The 11,834-nt window shown below is 46.1% G+C and overlaps 2 protein-coding genes across 2 annotated transcripts; both read right to left on the bottom strand.

Moving 5' to 3' along the window:
* Positions 1–3,183: 3,183 nt before the first annotated feature.
* On the bottom strand, positions 3,184–3,825 carry LOC147956746 (uncharacterized). The gene is made up of 2 exons (XM_087532836.1): positions 3,631–3,825; positions 3,184–3,547 (listed from the first exon to the last, which is right to left on the bottom strand). The coding sequence occupies exons 1-2, from the start codon at positions 3,823–3,825 to the stop codon at positions 3,287–3,289; spliced, it is 456 nt and encodes a 151-aa protein (XP_087388962.1). The 3' UTR covers positions 3,184–3,286.
* A 1,270-nt stretch (positions 3,826–5,095) lies between these two features.
* LOC147956745 (uncharacterized) lies at positions 5,096–6,275 on the bottom strand. The gene is made up of 4 exons (XM_087532830.1): positions 6,118–6,275; positions 5,712–6,018; positions 5,531–5,629; positions 5,096–5,461 (listed from the first exon to the last, which is right to left on the bottom strand). The coding sequence occupies exons 1-4, from the start codon at positions 6,273–6,275 to the stop codon at positions 5,096–5,098; spliced, it is 930 nt and encodes a 309-aa protein (XP_087388956.1).
* Positions 6,276–11,834: the final 5,559 nt, after the last annotated feature.

Here is an 11,834-nt window from a genome sequence, read left to right as displayed (position 1 = left end):
GGACTGCAACAAGATCCATTGGTTGTTTATCAACAAGAATATGATGGGTACAATGAAGCACCATTAGAAATAATACATGTATCTTTGTTTTTCTGTGTGCGTGGAACAATTAGATTATAGCTAATTAGATTCTAGCTAGAAAATATGCCACATAGAAATGATTCTAGCAGTGCATATTATTTCTTTTACTGGCTCAGTTTCTGGTTTCAGAAGCAAGAGCAGAGACCGGAAAGAACTGTAAAGACAGAGCCCTAAATTGTAATTTTAGCCTTTTTGGTCTACTAGTGATATGATTCACATCAGGCTAGAAAGATATGTTAGCGATCATTGACCCATGGTCAGGGGGCGCATCAGGAGACATTATTCAAGTTAGAGATAGACTAGGAAGTTTGTTATATATGTACTCCGTATCCTTTTGAGTTAATTACATCTACAATACAAAAACTTGCAGCAAACTAACAAAATCATAAATAAACTAAAAAAACCCCCAGAAAAATGGTACACTAACTTATCTAACAACACGTTTTGATACAATTTCCGTTAATCATAACGGTGCACCTTCATCGCCGTTAACTGCGTCCAGTGACCGTTTTGCTCTCCATCTACCCTGTGTGGGTCCCAACCGTCAGTGGGACAGTGAAAGCTAAATAAAACCAAAGAAAAGTAGTTCGGCCTTGCGGGATTCGAACCGCAGACCAACCAACAAAACGAGTGTTCGCTGACCACCACACCATTTTTTTCCGAGGGGACCACCACCATTTTACCGCTCATGTAAAAAATGAGGCAGACATATTTATTCTAAGTTTCGAACACATACTAGGAAATTTTCTAAAATATATTTTTCCACTGTATCAGAACTTTTTTTATAGAACACATACTAAAAGAAACATGCATATTTCCTAGAGCAACTCCAATATCTTACATAAATTTTAAAAAACTTCATTAAATATAGATCCTGAACAAAACCTCGAAACTTTCTTCTCTTTCAGTAAGGCCAACGCCAACGCGCGGCCCCATCCCGTTTGGATGTGTCCATTTTGGCCCAAACAGACAGACGGCACAACCCAATGCGCAACCCCATCCTCAAAATTTGTCCGGCTGGCGTCCGGCCCGCCCCATTTTCCGGCGCAAACTCGCGCCTGGTTTGCATCCAGACGGACGGAGAGCAGACGCTCACGCGCCCACTCCGCGTCCGCTTCAGTCCCGCGTGGCAGCCGCCCACCTACCTGCCATTGCCCGCATTTACAACGCACGTGCGGGCCGCCCCGTCTGGCAGCCACCCGCGGCCGAGCGGTCGTCATTCTTTTTAATGTGGAAGCCGTGAACCATCGAGTCCACACTTCCACTCCCGGCGACGCTTGCCTCCTCGGAACTCGACACACTCAGCAAACCCTAGCTCTGGCCGCCTCCTCTCCTCCACCTTTCCGCCGGCACCATGGGCTGGCATTGGATCCCCGTTCGCAAGGGGAAGTGCGACGGCGAGGTTGGGTCGTCTTCCGGCCGTCGTAGCCCGCTCCATTCCTCCTCAGAGCCCACCGCGGGCGCCCGCGTGTTCGCGGCATGACGCCCACCCCTTCCTCCTCGCCGTCCCCACCACCACCACCTCCGATTACCGACGAGGAGGGGGCGGAGCTCATGAGGCGGGCGTTGGAGGACTCCGTCCGCAGCCATGACGAGGCCCAATGGGAGGGCCTCGAACAAATGATGGCCCTATCCATGGCCGGCGGCATCGCCATACCGGAGCTCGACCCCGTGGTTAAGGAGGAGACCATAGCTGACGTGCAAGAGGACAACCGCGGACAATCCTGGTCATGGACGGAGATGATGCTGTGCACGCCAGAGTACGTGTCCGTGCTGCCCGTGTGGGTGGGCGCCGCCATTTGCTCACCATCGCCACCAGTGACCAGAGGTTGTGCAGGCACCACCGCAGCCACCTCCAGCCTGGCAGGGGCCGCCATTCCACCTCTGGGAGCCACCACCATACGTCGACCTCACCGGGGACGAAGATGAGGAGGACGGCGGCGGCATCAAGTCTTTTTTTACGTTTTATTATTATTTTAAGTTAAGTTTAATGTGCGGCCGAGACTTGTTTAAATGGTTTAAAGATTATCATACCATTTAATTAAGTTTATTCGTATGATTTTAAACGTATGGCTGGTTTTTTAATTTACCGCAAGCCAGACAAAATGCGATGGCGCTCGGTTGGGTGCCCTAGCAGGCGGACGGACAACACGGCCGTCCGTTTTCCCGACCCAAACGAAAATCCCAACGTCCGTTTGGAGTCAACGGTTGGAGTTGGCCTAAGGGTGTGATATCCCGTGAATGAATTACATCATGTATTCGTGATGAAATTTTATCTTCAAGATAGGGTAGGCTTGACCTGTATAGTACTCCCTTCGTTCCTAAATATAAGTCTTTTTAGAAATTTCATTATGAACTACATACGAAAGAAAATGAGTGAATCTACATTCTAAAATATGTCTATATACATCTGTATGTAGTTTGTAGTGAAAATTTTAGAAAAGCTTACATTTAGGAACGAAGGGAGTATTTGTCTAGTACACCGTATATTGCGAAAAGGTATATAAAAAGAAATGTGCAAAGAAAGAAAAAACGAAGAATCCCAAGATTGGAAAAATATAAAAGAAACAAAAAGAACACATACAAAAACGAAGACAGTCGAAAAAGGCCAGCACGTGTCTGAAGCTAGGAGTATAGAGAGCGCGTGGTGGCGGCAAAATTTCGTGTTTTGATCCTTTTGTCAAACAAAATCGAGATCTGACCCTTTTGCCAACCGCCAGACCTTCAGGCGGTAGGGTTGCACAGTCTACCGCCGCAGGTTCTGGCGGTAGCTGTGGCTGACGACCGTTAAGTCGTTAACGGCTGCTTACGGACCTATCAGCAGAAACCTACCGCTGAGAGCCCTGGCGGTAGGTTATCATAGTGGCATGAAGTTAACTGCTTTGATTTTGTCTTCAATTTTTTTGCCATACACATAAGAAACAATAAGCACAATTTCATAGACATAAGAAGTTTGATCACATCTAAATAGTTTGATCACATAACGTAGTTTGATCACATCCAATTAGTTTTGCCATTACGGACTAAGAAACAAGTACCAAATAACATAGTTTGATCACATAACATAGTTTGATCACATCCAAATAGTTTCACGAAGCCAATATAAGAAGTTTAACAAGTTCAACGGTCATCGACCACATAAAAGGTTTCATCCATAGGTAGCAATCAAACATGACGATCATCAGCAGCCACACGCATATATAGTTTAGATGATATCGATGACGATCATCATCTTCAAGCCTTGACGGTTGGTGTTCCTGATAGTAATTAGGATGGCCTGTCCAACATGAAGATTCTTGTCAATGAGGAAGCTCTTCCACCCAACCGAGCTTAAGTGTGTGCGACCGTCCGTGTCCACGCCGTACGCACAAGTAGTGATGGGGCCCCTTGCGGTAAGGCGTATTCCAGCATAGCCTTCTTCATCAGCCTCGATGCCAAAACTCTCAGATAGGCTCTTTGGCAATTTCTGAATAAGAAAAACATATCAATTAATAAGTATGGATTATCTAAACTATTAACAGTTCCTTGGATTCTACACTAATAACATACGATGACATGTCGATCGATCATGGTACTTGTTAGACGGGTCACGAATGGCACCCCGACCAAGTCAGCACGTGGCAGAAAGTTGTCCCATAGGTTGCACACCTCCTGATCGCTCAGCCTCACTCTTTGAGCACAGATGGCTTCCTCAAGTGGGTCTTCATAGTCATCATCCTCATCAAGTGGTGGTGGTGGCGCCATGTTCCTTATATAAGTATTGATTGGATAAAGTTAATTAAACTTCAATATTTGTTCTAATGCAAGCATTCATCAGATATAGGTAGATTCCACCTAAATCAATGGAGATATATAGCAAAACAAATATCTACAATATTCACACAATAAATCATCACATATGGCTATAAGAAAGACTAAACCTAGGGTTCATCTAGGTTCTAGGGTTCATCATATAACCTAGAGAGGGTTCCTCATATGGCTATAAGAAAGACTAAACCTTCATCTAGGTTCTAGGGTTCATATAGGTTCTAGGGTTCATCTAGGTTCTAGGGTTCATCATACCAACTAGAGAGGGTTCCTCGTATGGCTATAAGAAAGACTAAACCTAGGGTTCATCAACTAGGTTCATCACATTGCAATCATCTAGGTTCTAGGGTTCATCATATCAACTAGAGAGGGTTCCTCATATGGCTATAAGAAAGCGGATTGATTTGACTCAAACTAATTGGGGGATTGGAGGAGCTTACCTTCCTCTTTCCGTAGCCATATCGATCCGCAAAATCCGTGAATCAACGAAGAAGATCAGAGTGGGGAAGTGGAGGAGATGAGAAAATGGGCGAGAGGAAGAAGAAGGCGGCTGGGTGGGTGGGGATTAGGGGTTGGGGTGGGGTGGGCAGGCGGTTGGGTTTATAAATGCCATAACCCTACCGCCATAGGGTGCGGCGGTAGGACACCACACCATCCCGCCATCAGACCCGGAGGTAGGATGCCTCCCCCCATGCCCCCTTCTGTGACCAAAAAATCAAGCAACGCAGCGTAGGGCTGCACACCCTACCGCCGAGGCCCTCGGCGGTAGGATCCTACCGCCAAGCGCCCTGGCGGTAGGGTGTGCAACCCTACCGCTGCGCTGCTCGATTTTTTGGTCACAGGAAGGGGGGCGTGGGGGGAGGCACCCTACCGTCGGGTCTGATGGCGGGAGGATGTACAGACCTAACGCCTTTGTGTGTGGCGGTAGGGTGGTCCACTGTGCATTTTTTGCACCTTCTAACTTCTTTTGTCTTCAATTTTTGGCAGAAAACATTTAAACAGCATATGTATGACATATGAAGCACACAATGTATGATATATGATGCACACACCACAAATCTATAAATAAGGTAGGTTCAATACATAGAAAATCTATAAATAAGGTAGGTTCGATACATAGCAAATTAACAAAACAGTTTCACGAGCAAATTCATATGGTTCACGAAGCAAATATGCAAGTTTTTAGTTCAATGACACGGCAGCAACTTCAGTCCTTCCTTCCCCTCTTTGAATTTCGGTCCTCGTTATCCTTGGATCGCTTCTCGGCCGCCGTCTTCTTGCGGGCCATAGGACGTGCTTTCTGAAACGGGGATGGACTCTTCCAATCCTTCTTCGGCACATTCCTCTTCTCACGCTGGGTTGGCTGAGTTGCTGGAGGTCCATCGTCATCATCGTACTCCTCCTCCTCCTCATCGTCCTCTTCCTCTTCCTCTTCTTCATCTTCCTCTGCATCATCATCGTCGTTGCTCTCCTCCTCATCATCTTGAACCGCCCTAGACGACGAGGCTGCATCCTCGGTGTTTGTAGTGCACCCAAGCAGGCCCACAAGCCGGCGTGCTTTGTTGATGTATTTCTGCAATGATAACGAAACAATATGAACTTCTCAAATGTCCAATGATAACGAAAATGAACTCCGTATTACCTTCACCGTTTCCCTCAACTTGTTCTCACTAGCTCGAGTCTCAGGGACAGCACTAAGCGCATCAGAGACATGAAAAATTCTTTTGTTCAGCTCTGAAGACTGGAAAGTAATAAAATGAGTCAATAGCACGAAAAGCTGATTTCATCCAACCGTCGGTTCAAAAGAGGTAAAAACAACATACCACTCTGTTCATGTGGGGTCCGTACTCCCTAAACCCGCCTTGAAGCTGCCTGATGCTCTCGTTGTAGGTTTCATTCTCTGAGGCGTCATGGAACAGGTCTTCGGCATCTGCTGTCGTCCACTGGGGCCTCAGACACAGACGATGCTTGATGCCATCATCGTACCACAGCATGTGATCCTCGTACTCGTCCCAGTCAATCACTCTCCTCTCCGTGTCTTTGCGTCCTTTCCACTTGTTCCATTCCTTCACGTAACTCGCATGTTCGGCTTCCCAATCCGTGATTGATTGATTCTTCTTCCTGCTCATCCTTCAATGCATAAGAAAGAATGTAAAACACCCTTCTTTTATGAATGTAAAGCATCAAAACAAGAACTTAGAATCGATGAGGGCGGCTTGTGGTACTCACAGGTGTAGCTCGTAGCCACCGGTATCGTGGCCGGCTGGTGGTGTGTGTTGCGCCTTACCAAATTGTGCGGCAACACGCTGTGGCAAGTGGTACTCCACGGCATAGACACAAATCATGGGCACGATACACCGGAAGAGAAGCCAGTCCTGCTTGCACATGATGTTCAGCTCGAACCCACACTCTCGATCATCACTATACGGCCGCCAAGTAACCTATAACCAAACAATGTTAGGCTCAAGTGAAAGTGTTATCGAAACAATGGTAAGCTCAAGTGAAAATGTAGTTCTTATACCTGGAAAGGCGTGAGAGCATCAAGCTCGTTGCTGAAGACCTTGTACAAGGCCTTTGATTCGCCCATGTAGACACACACCACGTCCCAAGCGTATGCGATGGTCGAGGTCCGATCATCTTCGTTATCTTGGCCATAGTCCGTCCATGCACGCGAGCGCAGCTTCTCCGGACGGCCCACCCAGATTCGCTCCCACATCCAAATGGAGAGGCCCCATACACACCCACACATACCCGACGTGACTTCTGCTCTCTGGGTCGCGTCGTCAAGCTACAAACCATGTTCAGATGATAAGATGTCAAAATGTAAAGCATCACACGTCTGATATTTGATAGGAAGTGATATTCACTTACCGAACGGTATAGGTAGGCGAGTCCGGCGCCCCCCCAGTTGTACCCCGCATCCCAGTCCTTTAGGAAGTCGAGATACATCCATAGGGCAGAGTTCCCGGAGCAGTCCGTAAACACTACCTCCGTGAGAATGTACCACAGTAGGCCCTGGCGTACTGCTACACCACCCGGGGCTCGGCAACTTCTGGGCACTTGCTCCGGTGCTCGAGGAGCCATGGCAGCGGTATGCCAGAAGTCCGGTTGCTCTTAGCGGGGGGGGGGGGGGGGGGGTGCAGTCGCCGATGAGGCTGACAACCCTATCGTGCCAGTTCGCCCTCTCCACTCTTCCTGTGAGAGCACGACCCTCGAGCGGTAGTGCCTTAATCATCGCCCAACCCTCGAGGGTCACGGTCATCTCCCCACATGGAAAATGAAAGTTCTGCGTCTCTGGCCGCCACCGGTCGATCAAAGCCGTGAGAGCTGAGTGGACGAGCGTCGGCGGCTTACGCTTGAACTGCAGGACGAAACCCAATAGTCGGGCTCTCCTGAACAACGGTGCGTACCGCTCGTCGTACACCATCTTAACCGTCGTCTTGTGAGCCCTCATCCGTAGTGGTGGCAGCATCTGTGAAAATCAATAACCAAAGCATAATTAGCATGGACATAATAGTTAGCAACTTGTTTTCATCAATTTGAAAGATTTGGTTTAAAATGGTAATTAGCACTCCATTCTCAATGAAACGGGCACGGTGACGCTTGTCGAACCTAGGGTCAAGCATTGTGTACTTCGTGCCGATGTCGTCCGCAAGAGGTGGCCTCCTAAAAGAATTGCATAAGCATATCAAAAGATTTTTCAACATGGACTAGGGTTCAACATTAACTACGAAACATATCGATGCATAACAAAAATTAATCACATCCAACAGAACCTATGAGAGCAATCTTTGAATAATCATATATCAAGATTATCATGAACATGAACTAAATACAATACATATATCAAGAACTAAATAAAATACTTTTATGAAGATGCAATCACCATGGTTCAAATGCATCATAACACATATTTCTCCAACAACATCCAACATGCATCATCTCATATTTTGTTAAAAAATAAAAAAATGAACTAGGGTTCATCTTGAGGATTCATACACTACATATAACAAATATATCAAATATTCATCTCCAATATTCATCATACACTACATCCAATACTTGCATCATAGCATAGGAACATGCATCATCCATCATATCAAAAAAAAAACAATTCAAATCAATTATGAACTAGGGTTCATCTTAACACAACCATACCAACTATTCAATATAGTTCATATCTAACACAATATAACATCTAGAATCAACCTAAATCAATCCTAGGGTTAAAAAAAATTCAAATAGGAGTGATTTGAATCGAATAATGCGACGAATCAAAAGGTGTTTGATTAAAACTTATTGGAGGGATTGAAAGAGCTTACTTTTCTTTCTTCGGGGCCATCTTGATCCGCAAAATACGTCAAGAAACGAAGAAGATCGGAGCGGGGGGGGGGGGGAGTGGAGGGGATGAGAAAGGGCGAGTTGGAGCAACTGCTCTGTTCTTCGTGGTGGGGGCGGCTGGGTGGGGGGGGGAGAAGGGGGTGGGGGCGGCCGGGTGGGGGGGAGAAGGGGTTGGGGGCGGCCGGCCCGCGGTTTATTTATGCCCACACCCTACCGCCAGAGACTCTGGCGGTAGGTTCAGACATCCTACCGCCGGGTGGAGCGGCGGTAGGGTGTGACGGAGGGGGCACAGAGGCCGTTATCGTTGCTGACGTGGACATGTTTGCTACCGCCGCAGCCCTCGTGGTAGGCTATATGATCCTACCTCGGCGGTAGGCTATATGATCCTACCGCCATGCCTCGTGGCGGTAGGGGAAAGGGTCAAATCTCGAAAAACTTTCAAACTGGGGTCAGATCTCGATTTTGTTTGACAAAAGGGTCAAAACACGAATTTTTGCCCGTGGTGGCTACATTGGTCAGCGAGCGCACCGTATTTTGTTCTGTCCCTGGTTCGATTCGTGGAACCAGCGCTTTCTTTTTTGTTGCTTTATTTCTCTGTACCACATACGATTGGGACCCACACAGGATAGAGGTAGAGAGAAAAGGCCACGTAGCGGCAGTTAACAGAGATAGACGAGGCACCGTTATGGTTGATGGAAATTGTACATTACAGATGTAATTAACTCCTTTTCTGAAGTCTGAATTTTTGCGTGTAGTTAGATTCCTTTGCTTTGGCTCTGTTTTCTGTAGAACTGATACGTCTTAGGATGTCTCTCAGATCGGTGATGTGTTATCAGCTGAGAAATGATATGTTAGATTTGAATTTTGAAGTTCGTAGTGTAAGTTTTGTTTTTCTGTAATGAACTGTTGGAACAGTGTGAAAATTCAGTGTGAGAGAGAGGGGTTTGTTAGTACATTGTTGAAGATAAGAGAAAATTCACCGATAAGGTGTCTTTTTTTTGCGAAAAGTCCACCGATAAGGTTGTCTACGCCCAAGATGAATATGCCCACTGCAAGTCAACCGTAGCTTGTAGCTACGGATCCAACACATCAAGCTGCGAGAGTGCCTCCACACACTTATAGCTCAGGGACCTCAAGATAATGACCGTTTTAATGTTTGTTTCTGAAGAAAAACGCTTCGCTCCTGCTGTGAGATGTTCATCGAACGACTGCATACTGACTGCTTCGCTCAGGAGACGAAAACTGAGATGAAGGATGAAGCAGCGTAGCTGCCACAGCCAGCCTATTTGTGTAATCGGCACCGATCGTGGCGCAGATCGGATGGCCACCAAGGTTACTCTGTTCTTCAACCACAAGGTAACTGACGGCACAGACAAATTCAGAAACTGAACTTGGCCTTGATTGCTAATTTGGTATTGAATTCGTCTTCTTCTGTAGTTACTGCTCATCTTGATACTACTTGGTGGCTGTAGTTACTGCCCTTTTAACATGGAGAATACACACTAGACTGTGACTGTGTGATAGTACTCAGATCTAATGGCGCCGAATCCACATCAGGAATCCTAGCTGGCTAGGTAGTATAGAACAAACTTACAGATCAAGCCATGACGACTTCACTCCAGCTCTGCAACGAGATGGCGCTGGGGCTACGGGCAACCTCCGCTCGCTGCCACACCGGCATCTCTCTCTCTCTCTCTCTCTCTCTCTCTCTCTCCCTCTCTCTCCCTCCCTCCCTCCCTCCCTCCCTCTCTCTCTCTCTCTGTTATTTGTCGCCACCGAATGCAATCGTTGTTGTGGACGATATCCTGGTCTGTTATTCCTTAAAATAGATAAACCTTGGAGGCTTGCATATTGCCAAGGAAACTTTGAAACTCAATTTTTCTTTGTGGCTTGCTTGTGGAGTACAGTATCTTAACCGAGGCTAGTGTTAGCAGAAGGGGCTGGAAAGGGAGAGCTGAGTGTATGTTGTGTAGTGCTGGAGAACTTGTGAAGCGCTTGTGGCTCTTGTGCTCTGTTTCTAAGTGCACACTGGTGGTCTATTTATGTACGTAGTTGAGTTGTGAAGCTTACTTGCCGGAGGCCCGTTGATGATGGATGCCATCAATTCATTCTGTCGCAACCTCTGCTTTCGCTCTGTTTTCTCAACTCTGCTTTACCTGTAGTTAGCCTCCTCTACTCCTCTGCTCTGTTCTGTATTGTCAACTCTGAACATTTGCAAGTCCCTTCCTCTTCTTTTGCTTTGTTTTATGAGTTCTGAATATTTGGTTGTAGCTTCAGAGCCGTTTCAGGCGTCAGGTTGACTCCACTCGGGGCCTGACAGACAATCGTCCTCCTTCTGACCACGGGTCAGAAGGATGCAGATGCTGACGGCCTCCTCACGTTAGCGCCCCTTTTCGAAAAAGACTGTGATACGACGCTGAATCTACTCCACCAAAGGCACACCAGCCAGAATGGTTCAAATGTTCAGTTATTTTCTTTTCCAAAGAATGAGCTATCGAATCAGCGAGATCGGAACGGTCCTGCTCTGGACGGATTGCAACTGCATCGTCTCGAGCCTGGTGTTTTCACTTTCGTCAGTCAGAGAAGTCGACAGGGGCGGTTAATCTCGCTCGAGACAGAGCTGGGGTGTGTTCCAGGTATCAGGTTGGCATTTTAAGTCGCTGCAGCTTCTATTGCCTCGACAGCTGGGTTGCCCTTTATAGCCTTTGGACATTGTGCTATCAATTTCTGATGCGGTAATGACGGATTCTCAGGTGCTGGGTGTACCGCTATGGCTATGGGGATTCGTCTCCTAAAAGACGATAAAGCGCTTGTCATAAGTTTGTCCTGAATGCACATGAGTTTGTTTCTCATGAATTCAGATTTGGTGGCTTCCTGCTATCCTGTGACAGTCCATCATTTTATGTTTATGTTGTTGGACAATGGTTCCATGAATGTAATCAGGACATCACTTGCCGATTATGTGTGTCCTTAATTATGCGTGCTAATTGTGCATACTAATCTTAGTAGTAATACTATTCATCACCCACGATGCAGAATAAGTTATTCTTCATCCAAGGTAATCTTACGATCGCTTCATAAATAAATTATGTTTGGAATACAAATAGTTACATTTATATTGATTTACTACGTAAAATTTGATATAAGAAAACAAAAATATAGATTATAAGACCAGAAAAATCGCATTTTATGTATGTTTTACGCTATGTTTTTACATTCGTAATTTTTACATAACGTAAAATATTTTTTACGGCGAGTATATATTTTCTTACATTCTTTTTTTACGTATAAAATAAGACTAAATTTACAAAAGTAAAAATACGGTGCATTGATGTCAAAATAGAGAGCGGGTGAAGAATAACTATTCCTCACCCAGGGTGACGAATAGCGTGCCCCTAATCTTAGAATGAAAATAATATAATACAACGTTGCACTTTACACCAAACACTAGATTTGGTACAAAAATAATAATTTGGGGGATTGCACATGGGAATTCGGGATGGAGGTTTGTTACCCTGCTTGGTAATGGTAACTCATGGTTTTTTTTTTGGAAAAGGAGGATATCCCCCGGCCTCTGCATCAGAACGATGCATGCGGCCATCTTA

Source organism: Triticum urartu, chromosome 7A (assembly GCF_056163025.1).
Source record: "Triticum urartu cultivar PI428250 chromosome 7A, HENAU_Tu73, whole genome shotgun sequence".
NCBI classification, from domain to species: Eukaryota; Viridiplantae; Streptophyta; class Magnoliopsida; order Poales; family Poaceae; genus Triticum; species Triticum urartu.
Note: the sequence above shows the minus strand (reverse complement) of the source record. Positions and strands in the feature narration are given on the sequence as shown.